General features: G+C 35.4%; 1 protein-coding gene across 3 annotated transcripts in view; it reads right to left on the reverse strand.

Annotated features, from left to right (window-relative positions):
* Positions 1–15,784, reverse strand: part of LOC131547948 (seizure 6-like protein) — a 57,277-nt gene that overhangs the window by 13,099 nt on the left and 28,394 nt on the right. For all 3 annotated transcript variants that reach the window (XM_058788745.1, XM_058788747.1, XM_058788746.1), the window contains 7 exons: positions 8,584–9,030; positions 6,328–6,467; positions 4,177–4,372; positions 3,472–3,657; positions 2,457–2,628; positions 2,209–2,378; positions 1,065–1,259 (listed from right to left, as the gene is read on the reverse strand). In XM_058788745.1, coding sequence (XP_058644728.1) covers positions 1,065–1,259; positions 2,209–2,378; positions 2,457–2,628; positions 3,472–3,657; positions 4,177–4,372; positions 6,328–6,467; positions 8,584–9,030 — 1,506 coding nt within the window. The remainder of the gene's footprint in view (positions 1–1,064; positions 1,260–2,208; positions 2,379–2,456; positions 2,629–3,471; positions 3,658–4,176; positions 4,373–6,327; positions 6,468–8,583; positions 9,031–15,784) is intronic.

Below are 15,784 nucleotides of genomic sequence, written 5' to 3' on the forward strand. Positions count from 1 at the left end.
TGTCGCTGTAAAACCAAGGGTGGCCGGGCTTTTTCAGCTACCGCCCCGAAACTTTGGAATAGTCTGCCTGTAAATGTGAGACTCGCTTCACTAGCTAGTTTTAAGTCTGCTCTCAAATCTTATTTATTCTCCTGGCTTTTGAATAATGCCTGCTTAAGGCTCTGTTGCCAATTTGGCTTAGATTCTGTTTTATGTTTTTAATTTTCATATGATGTTTTTTTTTTATATATATATATATATACACATACAGTATATATACTGTATTTGCTGTATTGTGTTTATATCTGTTGTACAGCACTTTGGCGCAACTCTGTTGCTTTTAAACGTGCTATAGAAATAAACTTTGACTTGACTTGACTTGATATAATATATGTATTATTGTATGAATCTAATTATCTATATTTACCCACACACACACACACGTGCATGAGCTCTTTTTAATTTATTATAAAGATTTTTATTATAATTATGTCTTAATATTTCATATTCGATTCTATTATAGTCAAAATTATCCTTCAGAATGTTCAGCACAGTAAGATTTGTCCTCTAACAACTTCTGATTTGTGGCCTGTGCATTTGGTTGTGAGACTCCAGACTCCAGTATGCTGCATGAATTGTGATATTAATTGCATATGACACCCAAGTGTTAACAAGCATGTGTAACACACCATGTTGGGGATGCCCAGCGTTACATTCAGCTGTTATCTGTTACGACCTAATGCCAGTCACAGGAAACCTCATTTATCCCCGTTAAAAATGAATTACAACAAGGTTAAACACAGGGCAACAACTAAAAGTCATCGACTGCTGATGATCAGGCCAACATGTGAGAATTTGCATCAGCCTAACAGCAAAAAAGATGAAATTTTAAAAAGCACTACTTAGATCAAAGGCTGTTTTTGAATATTAACATACCATTAACATTCAATGCAATTACCATAGCATAATTAGAGAAACATTTTAATTAGCTTCAAATCTGCCAGTCCCATGACATTTAGCAAAGGATAAATGCTGTCTGGCAGTGATGAGTGTTGTGTAGCATGTAGGATAATGTAATCCTCTACCTTTGCAGAGGGGCTCCGTGTCGTTCCAGTAGGGGTCTCGTGTGTTGATGCACTCGATGACGGGCGGCCCCTGCTCCAGCGAGTGCCCGGGGTCACAGGTGAACTGCACCACAGTCCCCACGCCGTAAGTTGGGTCAGTCGTGCTGAAGTTTCCATTTTGGATGTACGGCTCGTAGCAGTGACCCTTCTCAAATGCTAAATTTGAACAATTAGAACAAGCTCTGTCAGACATGTAGATTTATTTATTTGGCAGATGCTTTTATCCAAAACGACTTACAGTTGAGGAATACAAGTGATTCATCATAAGATGGCAATGAACACAGAAGTGCCAGTTATACAAGTTTTCAGTGATCGCTCAAAATAGTAAAAGCTAGGACAGGAAGGGATTAAGGGATAATGAGAGCATAGAGATTTTTTTTTTTTTTTAGGAGGATGCAGTTAGCTAAAGTAACGAACAAAATCCAGAGAAACATGTTAGCTGGATTAGCTATACTTAATAATGTACAAATGCTATTGCATGAGATTTAAGATATAAAAATAAAAGAAATAAGATACAATATCAAACAAATTTAATTTATATGTTTAAAGAAAGATAGCATACTTTTAACAAGCAACAATGTAACAAAAAGAACATTTATTTTAGGTTTTAAATGATTTCCAGATGTCAAATGTTAGTCGAACATGTTCCTGAGAGCAGTTGGTTCATAGTAATTGGAAAAACTGTATATATTTGATCTAATGCACTGAAATGTACACATTTTTAAGTGTTACTTAACCCTCTGATGCGTGATGTCTACTACAGTTTGGCAGGTCTTTCTCCAGCTTTTTTAAACATTCAGGTTGCTATGTTACATGTTTATATATCACTGTCTTCTTGATTGTATTTATTTATGACAACAAAAAACTCAAAATAGCTGATGAAAGTGGTGATGCATAAAGTACTTTTTCAGTAAAGAGATGTGTCTCTCAAAATACTGCAGACAAATTGCTTAATTTTATATATATAAAATTATGCATGTTTAAAAAAATTAAGTAAACTTTAATTATTGTATAAAGATTAAGTTTATACAACAATTAATTTGTTTTGTACAATAATCAAGTTATTTTTCCTAAATTTGGTGTTACAGAGATAAAAGTGGTCTACCTTCATAACGTATATTGAATCCAGTGTTGTGACTGTTAGGTTGGTCTGTTATAAACTGGACCCGAACAGCCGGACCTTCGCTGATCACTCCCTCAAACGGGATGGGACCCCCACGCCCGGAATCAAACAGGACCACCGAACCTGCATCAAGGCCGCTCCATAAGACCAGCCTGTATCATGGGAGAAGGCCTGAGTCTCTTATATACATATAAAAAGCATGCATTGATTTAGATGACACATGCATTTACCTGTCTGTCGGGCCCAACACCATTCTCTCCAAATGCAGGTGCAGCCTTTGGCCGTGAGGAGCCTCCAGGGACCAAGAGCAGCTGCGGTCCAGGGTGCTGTTAGGGCCCGAGTGGGGAGAGGGGGACAGCACCCGGCCCACCGTCGCGTTTTTTACAACCCCTCCACACAAAGCTTGAAGAGAACATAATGGAAAATGTGTCACTAACAGTAAGGTTCATGATTTATTTTTTAAAATAAATAATAATGAAAGAAAATATATATATAAACAATATTTTAAAATTAAGTGGAAATTATTGATGTAATTATTATTTTAAATTTAATATATACATGATAATAATAGAAATGCATTATTTAATTTTTTTTAAAATAATTTTTATTTTTATAAATATTTTTATATATTATTTATTCTTATATTTTAAGTATATGTATGTATATATAGCAAGTCTCTACCTATTATTACCCCTCCACACTAAGTTTAAAAAAACATAATGGAAAATGTTATTATGTTATTATTATATAATGTATTATTATTATTTAAATTATTATGTTTTATATTTATTTATTATTTATATTTTTATATATAAATAAATAATTTATTATAATAAATTGTATGTACACTACCAGTCAAAAGTTTGGGATTGGTCAGATGTAATGTTTTTGATGTCTCTTCTGCTCACCAAAGCTGCATTTATTTGATCTCATATACAGTAAAAATGGTAAAGTATTATTTCAATTTAAAATAGCTGTTTTCTATGTGAACATATTGTAAAATGTAATTTATTTCTGTGATGCAAAGCTGAATTTTTAGCATCATTACTTCAGTCTTCAGTGTCACATGATCTTCAGAAATCATTCTAATATGCTGATTTGCTGCTCAAGAAACATTTCTAATTATTATCAATGTTGAAAACAGTTGTGCTGCTTAATATTATTGTGAAAACCAAGATACATTTGATTTTTAAGGATTCTTTGATGAATAGAAAGTCTAAAAGAAAAACATTCTTAGTGTCTCACCTCTGCAGCTTGGCTCATGTTGGCTCCACACAGGCAGCGAGGCATTGAGGCACGTGAGTGTGGCGTCCCCCTGCAGGTGGTATCCCATGTGACACTGGAAATGGGCCGTGCCTCCAGGATGCAGATTTTTTACTGACACCTCCCCAAAATGAGGCCGTCGAGGTAGGGCACAACTCAGGCGGAAAACTGGACAAGAAAGAGTATGTGATTATCCTTCAAAAACTCTCCTTTTACGACATCTGAGTAAATAATGACAGATTTCATGGGTTGAACTACTCCTTTAATCATTTATGAATAAAATGAATGCTAATGCAACCCGAGGACGCTGATTGAAACAAATTGCACACAAGAAAGCCTTGTGAAATGAGCCCTGGAGTACATTAGCCAGTTAATGGACACGGCAGAAGCTATCAAGCTAGATAAGCGAGCAAATTAACCAAATGGAGAATTTTTCAATTAAAAGTTTGGAGGCAAAGTCTGACCAGTGTCTAACAAGTTCAACAAGAGCCCCACAAGTGCTGAGACTTCCGGATGAGGAGCGTTTTTAACATTTACACAAGCACCTGCGGGACTCATTACTATAATATTACATAAACATCAGAGTTTTATGTAAAAGAGTAATTATCTCTATGAAACCACAGCAAGTGGCAAGTCCCAAAGATGCTGTGTTTAATGCATAAGTGGCTTGTTTTGGAAAAGACTCACTTTGATAATGCAGCTGAAACATGCCGACTCCTCCCTCTGGAGATGAGCGGTAGAACACAGACAGCGTGTTGGTTGGACTGCGGATCACCTGACCTTCCACCAGAAGCGTCTGATTGGCCAGCACGAGCAGGGCCCCGCCTTCATCCACCCCTCTGATTGACAGCTGCTCACCTTCTGACAGGTTTACACTTTTGACCTACAATGAGGGAATGCCAATCATGTTAGCAGGAAACACTGGTGAGAAACACACAGTACACCATGACGTATTTATGGCAAGAACAGTACAGCATTCACACTAACATTTTTATCATCTCCAAAAAAGTAAACATGATATAATAATTATAGCATGGTACCTTCATGGATGAGGACGTCTCAAAATATAGAGACCATGACTTGTGCCTTGACCTCACTCATTAAAACAATATGTATAACAAAGCTATCAATTTCTTAAATAATATGAAATGGCTTGTCCCCTTCATCTGATGAGACACTTCTAAGAATTTGTTATTTTATGTTATTTATATGCCTCTTTATTCTTCAATAATTTTATTGCAAGGTATGTATGTATGTATGCATGTGTATATGTATAAGTATATATATATATATACAGTATATGTGTGTGTGTGTGTGTGTGTGTGTGTGCCTGCTATATTTTTTATTAATTACTATAAATGAACTTATAACATTTATTATAATTATATACCAAATATTTCATATAATACTGAGCTGTATATATACTGATATTAATTGAAATATTGGATACATCATAATAATTACTATAATAAAACTAATTACTGTAAACATTTAATATGTATATGTGCATATGTACATTTTAATATGTATATATATACACACACACACTGATATTATCTGAAATATTGAAAACATAATAAATACAAATAAAATACTGTACATTTTTAATATTTTAATATAAATATTAAAGAATCTATGTAAATATTTATACACATTTATTTTAAAACATAATTAAAATGATGCTCATAGATATATCAAAATTGTCATTAGTATCAATGTTAGACACTTTTATTCTGAAAATATAAAGGGTTTCAAAGGTTTTACATTTTTTCTTTTTTCACACCATGTTGAAAAAGTAATTCATTTACATATATATTTTTCATATGGTTCATTTAAATGTGTCATTGGTGTTACATTTTCATAGTTTTTCATTGAAAAAAAAAAAATTGATAAAACAATTTCAGAGAGATTTAATACATTTTGATGCATTAAACTTTTTTTTTTTTTTCTTGAAATAACATGCACAAATAAATTGTGAACAACAGCAGGAAAATGTATTAAGTAAGTAAAAAGCGTGCATTTTGATTTCATGTTGACTTGAAAGCATATCACAGCCAGCATGGATTATCCGAATCTCATCCGATCCCATGAGGACAGTGTGTGTGTGTGTGTGTGTGTGTGTATACATACCAAATTAATTGGAAGAGTTTTAATCCCTTGAGACAGAATATTCAACACACACACACACACACACACACAGAGAGAGACACAGACATTCAGCAGGCCTTTGGCTGTGGATTAAAGCGGTAATTAGAGATTATGTCACGGGCGTGAATCATCCGCAGAGGGATAGCGGACGTGGACATGGGATTACAGCCGGCTGCATGCGGGCACTGCGGCAGTACGGCTCTGACGAACCCCCGCTTCTCTCATTAACATCTGCTTGTGTGGCTCCGGCTCTCTGGGAACTCACCGCTGCCGGGCCCCAAAAGCTCGACTCCAGTAATTAGATCCATGCAATTACACCACGTGCCACTAGAGGGCACGTTCGACCGGACGCAGGGTTGTTAAACGCAGTCACCTGTATCTGAGGGTGCACGTCGAGAAAATGTGCTAGGCACAGGAAAAATAGGATTGCATTGCAGAGGGGGAAAAAAAGCTTGTTAGGCAGCAGATTGCATTTCCAGATAACTCCCTCGGGGCCACATGCTGTGGTCGGTGTTCTGCAGCTGCTTATTTGTTGGATTACACAGTCTATTAGCATGCCATTTAAAGAGATCCATGCATTAACAGGTGCCCGTTCAGTCAAGAATATCCAGCGCAGTTTGTCATATCATTTGGAGGTGGAGGAAAATATGATTAATGGAAGCACTACTCAAACCTCGTATTAAAAGGTACCTGTAGCTCCACACCGTAGCCTGTGTAGACGGTCACTGTGTAAGTGCACTGCAGGAACGCTCCTTCAGGGAGGGGCGGATCGTCTGAAGAATCGATGTAGCTCTCTGGGTCGGTGAAATTGACCCTGCAGTTTGTTACAGCTGGAGGAAAATGCCAGACAGACGACATTAAAAACCCAACGGTTCGTCTGAGAATGTCTACAGAGGGGATTTGAGATGGAAAACAACAGTGAGGAAAAACATCTACATCATGTAGCTGTATCTTTCCCTGCTGGAAATGCAGTCCATGTCAAATCAACCAAATTTTGGAAACTTCCCCAGCTCTTTTTTTGTTTGTTTGTTAATATTTTCCTGTAGAAAGATAAACATGTATAGTGATGAAAGGCAAAATATTAAATGTCATGGATGTTTATTTATTGAGTAATGCACTGTTTAGTAGATTTCAAAAGAAAAGTTGAGAATCTAAAAGGATATTAAGATATCTTGTATACTTTTAGAGTTACTAGAAAAATAATATTTATGGCACTCAGACAGGTATGTTCAATGCAATTGAGCTGACAGAAAAAAATGAGATACATTTCTAGTTTTAACATTATTTATTCCTCAGACATTCCTCTTTAAAAGAAAAAAGTATCAGCTGTATGCAAAATGACCCACATTTGTATATATAAATATAAATAAATATATTTATATTATTTACCCACCTGTAATTTGGCTCTGAATCTCAGGTGAAAATTGCCATTTTGACACTCCTCTACAAAATAGTGGATTACTTGGTAAATATACACTGATGACATTTAATATTTAATATTTAACATTTAATATTTAATATCACTATACATGTTTATCTTTCTTCAGATTTTTTTTTTTTTTTTTTACAAAATCAAAAATTGGAGCCAGAGACCTTTGGTTGAGTTGACACAGAATGACCCAGCTCTAATTTTCATGCTGGTTCAGGACAGTTTATACTGGTTAGTTCCAGTTCAGCATAGATCTTGCATAAGCAAGAAAAAGTTGTGTGAGCTCAACAAGCATGGTTTCCTAGTGAGGCTAGTTGAGGACACCAGCATCAAAATCAACAACAACAACAACAACAGCAGCATAAAGTGGTGACTTTGCAGAATGAATAGCAGTTTGCAAATGAATTTAACTTGTATACAGGTGTTCACATATTGCAAGGTGCAAATTTAATTAATGCAAAAAATAAATAAACAAATAAATATCTGAAAAATTGCAAGAACAATTTGTGAATAAAGCAGCATTTCCATCCCATGGGTTGCTCTTTTACATCTATTTATGCTAACTGCATGCTAAGTTAATGGTAGATGCTATTTATACTTAGTGTAAATAAAGCTAGATGCTGTTTGCACAGTGTAAATTGCAATAAATATTTAGTCTAATGTACACTGTGACAGAAGCTATGAATGCAAAGTGTCTTATAATATGGTGTTATTAGTAATAAAAATAAAATATCTGAGTTAGTGAAAATAGCCATTGGTACAAACAGATATTGGCTTTATAATTATGATAGATTATTATTAATTAGAAAAAATGCTCTAGTATTAGTATTAATAATAATTTAGTATTATTTGTACACTATTATATTATTTATTCATATTTCCAAATAACTTTTCAACATAGCTTCATAACTTTTAAATATTTTATATAAACATATTGTTTTGTTATATCCTTTTTTCCCATTTTTATTCAATTTTAGTTTTTAATATTTCTATTTATCTTTATTTTTATTTCAGTTTTCATTTTGGTAATTTTAGTACTTCAACTTATTTTATTTCCGTTTGCTGCCAAGGAAACATTTCTAATTTCCGTTTGTTTTTCAACTAATATTTGTATATTGTTTTATTTCAGCATTATTTCGATGAACAAAAACAATTTTAATAGTTTTAATTAACAATATCAGCATTGCATCTGTGCCAATTATTTAGTCAAATGACTTTAAGCACAGTAATATTACTTTTTTTTTTAATGTGCATGTCTTTTTACTGAAAATTACCCACCTCAAGTGACCATATAAGTTTTTTTATGCTCATTTTGGATTTTTTTATTCACATCATTAGGTTTCCACTTGGTGTTTTTTTTATACACAATATCAGAAATTTTGCAATAAAAAGTAACAGCACTCAGAAGTCATTCGCGTTCAATGAGAGCTAGTGAGGTCAACTATGTGTAAATGCACAGCAGCATGAGGAACATCTATTAGTTTTGTACTAGGTTTCTGTAAAACTCTCGGTCCTACCTGAGGTGAAAGCCCCAGACTCTGTTTCAGCGCTCGCAGTGGTGGGAGCCGCAGCGGAGCCCGAAGGTTGGGGATGTGGGGTCGGGGCATCGGTATCCCAGCTCGGCGTTGCGACGGCCTCCGGGGGTTCGGTGGGGAGCTCGTAGGCTGGAGGTAAAGAGGGGCGGCCAGTGGCGCTGTGTGCAGGGAGCATCTTCCTCAGGAGGGGCTGGTCGGGGGCCAGGGCCTCTGCTCCGGCCCCAAGCCCCTTCCCCAACATGGGCACCAGATTAGGGGGTAAACCGCTGGGAAGAGTCACACCCTTCTGAGCCAGAAGATGATCCTTATGAGACAGGACCGACTCTATGAAGTCCTGCCCCATGGATGCAACTCCTCTGGGGGTTTCTTTAGGGGCTGGGACCTGCATCACTGGAGCGAGGCTGGGTGGAGGGGTCAGACCGGACTCATCTGGAGGAAAGAGAAAGGGTTTGAGAACAATTAAACAAGTTCTTTCCTGCAAAGCTACCCGATAGCCAGTTTGTCATGGACTGCAATGTAGAGCAAATGGACAATTGCATTTCTGTTTCTAAAATTTTGAGAAAAAGACCACAGTAACTAGCCAGAAGTTTCAACAGTGATTCAATTTGTACTCAGCCAAGATAAGTCTGCAAACAGATGTTATTATGATCTCAGTATGAAGTCATTTCTCATTTCTCATCAAATTTGTCCAAGATCAGATAATCTGAGCTGCTGTCCACACTAATTTTATAGCTTTCTTATGGTATTTCTCTTAAAGGTACACTACATAATTTTGACCTCTCTATCTCCATCTGTTGTTGAAACATGAAATTTTTTAGCCGAATCAAACTTGACAGCTCTGAATTAAAATCGATATTGTCTGCTCGGTGGGAAAAAACATGGTTTTGAATGCCAATTACGTATGTACTACCGCAATAATTCATTGCTAACAACAAATGTAATAAAGGGGGGGTGACTCTGAGTCTGCAGCAGGGTTATCACCAAAAACTAAAAATATAAAAAAAATGTAAAACTTTTTAATTGAAATAAAGTTAAAATAAAATTAATATTAATATTAATGTTAATATTATATGGTAAATTGAAACTTATTAGTCACAAGGCCATTTTTGTTTAATTTAAGTTGAAGCACTGAAATTACTATGTGGAAATACATAAAAACTAAAGCTGAAATAAAACAAAAACTTAAAAATAACTATAAATTAAACAGAAATAGTAATATTATAAAAATAATAATAAAAAACAGAAAAGCGCATTAAAAAATAACAAAAAACCCTGAAAATGTAAAAACACAAATTAATTTCAAACTTGAATAAAATAATTATATTATATAAATAATACTAAAATAACACTGTGTACCTTGTCATTTTCATCATTTTCACCTTCAACACACAAAAAATTTACATTTTATTTGAAACAAAATAGTTTGTGTGCATTTTTTTAATTTAGAAAAACATGTTTTCATTTAATTTAATATATTATCAATAATAAGTATTCTTTAAAAAATAAATTCTACTACAATTAATTTGCTACACATAATAATGAACATAATAAAACTGCAATGTAACTTTGTAATTACATAGATAACCCTATTTAGACTTTTTAGAAAAAAAAAGACAGTTGATGACAGATTTTTTTTTCCATTTCTGAAGGAGTGAGTGAGTTTGAGTTGATTGAGGATATGAGTTTAATTCTCATGAGCTGTGAAAATGCATGTGGAAAGGCATGCTGCCAAACATGTAAGTGATAATATGCATGATTTGTGATAAGGTGGTTCTGGTTAAACAGGCTGCCAGTGCTGCATTCACTGAGGGCAGATGTCAGCTGTATCACTGATGAGGGGTCGATGTAAAAGAGGTGGGAGTTCCAGCTCAGGGTGAATCTAGTTTTCACAGCACTATTGTGGGTCTGTGCAGGTGAGTGGACCACTGCCAGAACTGCCGGTTATTATAACTCTCTCTCTCTCTGCGCCGCTGATTCAGGTTTGCAGACAGTCCTTCATGGGGAGGATGGACTGGAACGCAAATGATGCGTATCGGAGAAATGACTCGGTAAGAAATGCACCGACACGCCGTCTCCTACGTGTGCTAATATGTGGAGCTACACCTCCTGCTCGCCAACCCAAACCTGAACTCCTTCTGAAGCCCACTGAAACACCACAACCTCTCATTTTCTGCCAAAACGGTGTCAATGAGCCAGTTAAATTGACATCAAATTGTTATGCTTATGCTTTGTGTAAATGCACCATTTTCAGCGCTATTTACTCCAATATACAGTATGGGTCCAAAAGTGTGAGACCACATTGTAAAGATGTGTTTTTTAATAAATAAACAGAAAATATATATATATATTTTAAACACTTAAAAAAAAAAAACATCAACAAATATTTAAGATTCCACACTATTGGTATTATGATAGTAATAATAAAAAGATTTTTATTTTTATATTTCTCTCTCTCTCCATGTATATAAAATAGAGAAATATTTTATTAATATTCATATCATTTTTTATTATTTAGTATTATTATATACAGTGGGGCAAAAAAAGTATTTAGTCAGCCACCAATTGTGCAAGTTCTCCCACTTAAAAAGATGAGAGAGGCCTGTAATTGTCATCATAGGTATACCTCAACTATGAGAGACAAAATGAGAAAAAAAATCCAGAAAATCACATTGTAGGATTTTTAAAGAATTAATTGGTAAATTCCTCTGTAAAATAAGTATTTGGTCAATAACAAAATTTCATCTCAATACTTTGTTATATACCCTTTGTTGGCAATGACAGAGGTCAAACGTTTTCTGTAAGTCTTCACAAGGTTTTCACACACTGTTGCTGGTATTTTGGCCCATTCCTCCATGCAGATCTCCTCTAGAGCAGTAATGTTTTGGGGCTGTCGCTGGGCAACACGGACTCCAAAGATTTTCGATGGGGTTGAGATCTGGAGACTGGCTAGGCCACTCCAGGACCTTGAAATGCTTCTTACGAAGCCACTGTGTTTGGGATCATTGTCATGCTGAAAGACCCAGCCACGTTTCATCTTCAATGCCCTTGCTGATGGAAGGAGGTTTTCACTCAAAATCTCACGATACATGGCCCCATTCATTCTTTCGTTTACGGATCAGTCGTCCTGGTCCCTTTGCAGAAAAACAGCCCCAAAGCATGATGTTTCCACCCCCATGCTTCACAGTAGGTATGGTGTTCTTTGGATGCAACTCAGCATTCTTTGAGTTTTTACCAAAAAGTTATATTTTGGTTTCATCGGACCATATGACATTCTCCCAATCCTCTTCTGGATCATCCAAATGCTCTCTAGCAAACTTCAGACGGGCCGGACATGTACTGGCTTAAGCAGGGGGACACGTCTGGCACTGCAGGATTTGAGTCCCTGGCGGCGCAGTGTGTTACTGATGGTAGCCTTTGTTACTTTGGTCCCAGCTCTCTGCAGGTCATTCACTAGGTCCCCCCGTGTGGTTCTGGGATTTTTGCTCACAGTTCTTGTGATCATTTTGACCCCACGGGGTGAGATCTTGCGTGGAGCCCCAGATCGAGGGAGATTATCAGTGGTCTTGTATGTCTTCCATTTTCTAATAATTGCTCCCACAGTTGATTTCTTCACACCAAGCTGCTTACCTATTGCAGATTCAGTCTTCCCAGCCTGGTGCAGGTCTACAATTTTGTTTCTGGTGTCCTTTGACAGCTCTTTGGTCTTGGCCATGGTGGAGTTTGGAGTTGGACTGTTTGAGGTTGTGGACAGGTGTCTTTTATACTGATAACGAGTTCAAACAGATGCCATTAATACAGGTAACGAGTGGAGGACAGAGGAGCCTCTTAAAGAAGTTACAGGTCTGTGAGAGCCAGAAATCTTGCTTGTTTGTAGGCGACCAAATACTTATTTTACCGAGGAATTTACCAATTAATTCTTTAAAAATCCTACAATGTGATTTTCATTTTGTCTCTCATAGTTGAGGTATACCTATGATGAAAATTACAGGCCTCTCTCATCTTTTTAAGTGGGAGAACTTGCACAATTGGTGGCTGACTAAATACTTTTTTGCCCCACTGTATAATAATATCATATAATATATATTAGTGCTGATGAAAGCTGTATATTAGTGTTGTCAATAAAAAATTGTCAATAAAACTAATCTCGATTATTAACACCTTACATTAATTTGTATTCATAAATATATTTTCACTCTGAATCTCCAAATTAATGTAGAGAGAACAAAGAAAGCATATTTAAAATGGTTGTTTAATAGCATCTTTTTAGTACTATGAATGAAAGTACTATGAACCGATAACAATACTGATTCTGATGCCTGTATTAAATGGATTTATTCCCAAAATCTGATGATAAAATTAGTAAATATAACCACCAGTAAACATTACAGTGAAATTAAAAGCCATCATTTTTTACCATTTAATAGGCCCAAACTCTTATAGAACATTAATTTCTTTTTTAAATTTATGTGAACTTGATACACTGAACTTGATATAGTGCAGTGTGTGTGTGTCTATCTATCTATCTATCTATCTATCTATCTATCTATCTATCTATCTATCTGTCTGTCTGTCTGTCTGTCTGTCTATTGTTTTTAGTGTGGAACTGCATTATACCCTATTCTAAATTTCTTTTCATAACAAACTAATTTAGATGCATACGTCTTCTGATCTCTGTTGGCTTTTTCACCACAGCGGCCATTCCTCAAGGTGAAAAAAAGAGGAAGTGGCTGATCAATTAAATTACAACAGCGAAAAAAGCTATTACCCTCTGCGAGTGATAGAGTGTTGTCCAGGGACGTTGTCTGAGCAATAAAACATGTAATGAAAGTGAGTACAAGAGGAAAGCACCTGACGTGAAGTGCACAGGGCCACTTCGTCCTCTAGTGAAAGTTAATTGTACGGCATACATGCACTTCTGCTCAATATAAGCAATCCTGAATTTATTAGTCACCATTAGCGATTCAAACGAGAAGCTAGTTGACTACTGGATGTATAACACTTAGATTTAAAACATAGCTTCAACAGAAAATGTCTGAAAAATATATTTTGCAAATGTCATTGTTTAGGAATTCTTATTAAATATTTGACATACTGTATCACATACAACATTGTTGACATACAGTAAGAAGGAAAACTTGATGAGAAATGCATCATATTTAACCTTGAAGGCAGATTTCTCTTCTGAAACTCGAGAGAAGACAAACGTCAGGATCTTTTTCTTAGAAGAACAATCTCAAGTTCAGCAAAACCTCCATTTGATCTTCTAATCTAATCGCTGTCTAGAAGAAACACCTGAAGTATCAAAGAGATTTGTATTCATATACAATGACTAAAACATCTGACCTACGCGCAATTGTATTTTACAACACATTCATTGCGATTCAGTATCAAAACAACAACACTTCATCCATTAACGGTTCGATTTGAGGCTAGAGCTTTCCATAATCACTGTTTGCGAGTGCTGTGTTATCTCTGTCACTCATTTAATCTATAGGGACAAAGAGCAGCAATTTCTCGCTATTGTTCACTGGATCTTTTTCACCGTGTTGAATTGCTGTTCAACTTTTATTTATAGCAAGTGGGTCAGACAAAGCCAACACATCTGACTCTGAATCTCCAGCGCCACTAAACACTACAGGGCTGGAGCTGGTTAGGACAGGAGCCATTATCCACAGAAAGAGAGAGTATTTTAATCACACTATTTTTTAAACCTGCTATTTTGAATGTCAAATGAACTATTTCACCAGTCAGTAATTGCAAGCAGACACAATAAGAGCTTGTCAACAATAAAACTGCCCTTCCGCTGTATGCAACCTCCGGATATGACATAGCTGCAAATGTAGTAATTCACTCCTTGCATCAATTTAAAAAATAAATAAATTAAGTGATTCATTATAAACAAACAAATCTGCAATTTTATGATGAAAACATAATCAACTAATCAATTAAAAATGTTATATTCAATTTAGCAACTAATAATGTAGATTTTATGATGAAATTATAATGTATATTTATATTTTATGTATATACACATCCTAAATTTTAATTAAAATTAAATTTTATTAATTATATACACACAAATTGAATATAAAATATATAAATGCACTATTCAATTTAGTACTTGATAATGTGTGTATATAAATATTATTCTATACAAAAATATATACAAAATTATTCTATCTATCTATCTATCTATCTATCTGATTTAATGATAGAAGTAATTTATAATTTCACATTTTACATTATCAGTTGCTAAACTGAATATTGCTATATATGTAGTGTAGCATTAAATTACATATACACAAATAATTATGTGTATATAATTTAATGCATTACAAATTATATATATATATATATATATAAATTTCATTTAAATAAATTGTATACACATATCTACTGTCAATAAAATCATCATATTATCATATTAAATCATGTATATGTAGCTATAACATGTAATTATATCATATAATTATGATATTATTCATAATTATTTTCTCTTTCTACTCAACATTGACCATCCAAAAAATTAAAATTAAAATAAGAAAAAAAAAATTAAAAAAATGTTTGGCTTGACCATTAGTCATAATCAACCATGCTACACTGCAAGTGCACCAACTTTAATAACCAGAAATGACTAGGGTGTTATTTTCCCCGCTACTCTGAATGACAAATGAACTATTCCACCGGTTAGAAATTGCTCACATCAAGTAGACACATTAACGCCCGTCCAACCGGAGCGAGCAACGTGTTCTGCAGAAGTGTCAGTGCGGTTGAGCTGGTCCCGTAAACCCCATTCATTCACATGAGATAATGAGCCCCAAACACAGGGGCCCCAACAGCACAGCAATTACTAAGAGCACAGAGTCCAACACTGCTGCTGATTGAGAAATTAATCCTCCTCTAGCTGTCATCAACTTAAACCTCACTGTCTCGCTCTCCTCCCTGTCTCGCTGTCTCTCTCCCGCTGCCTCGGTCTTTTCTTTATCTTGTTTTCTCGACTCGGCTTCTTTCCGTCCCCCCGCACTCTGCTTATTCTGTCGGATTATGACTCAGACAGCTTTCCTGACAGTGACGGCGGAAACAGAAGAAATGCAATTCAATAAATGGCCAGCGCTGAGAAAAACGCAGGAGGGGCAAAAAAACGGTGGCAGCTCATCCATGCGAGAAATATTAATGTCTGAAA

Source organism: Onychostoma macrolepis, chromosome 10, assembly GCF_012432095.1.
Source record: "Onychostoma macrolepis isolate SWU-2019 chromosome 10, ASM1243209v1, whole genome shotgun sequence".
Lineage (NCBI taxonomy): Eukaryota > Metazoa > Chordata > Actinopteri > Cypriniformes > Cyprinidae > Onychostoma > Onychostoma macrolepis.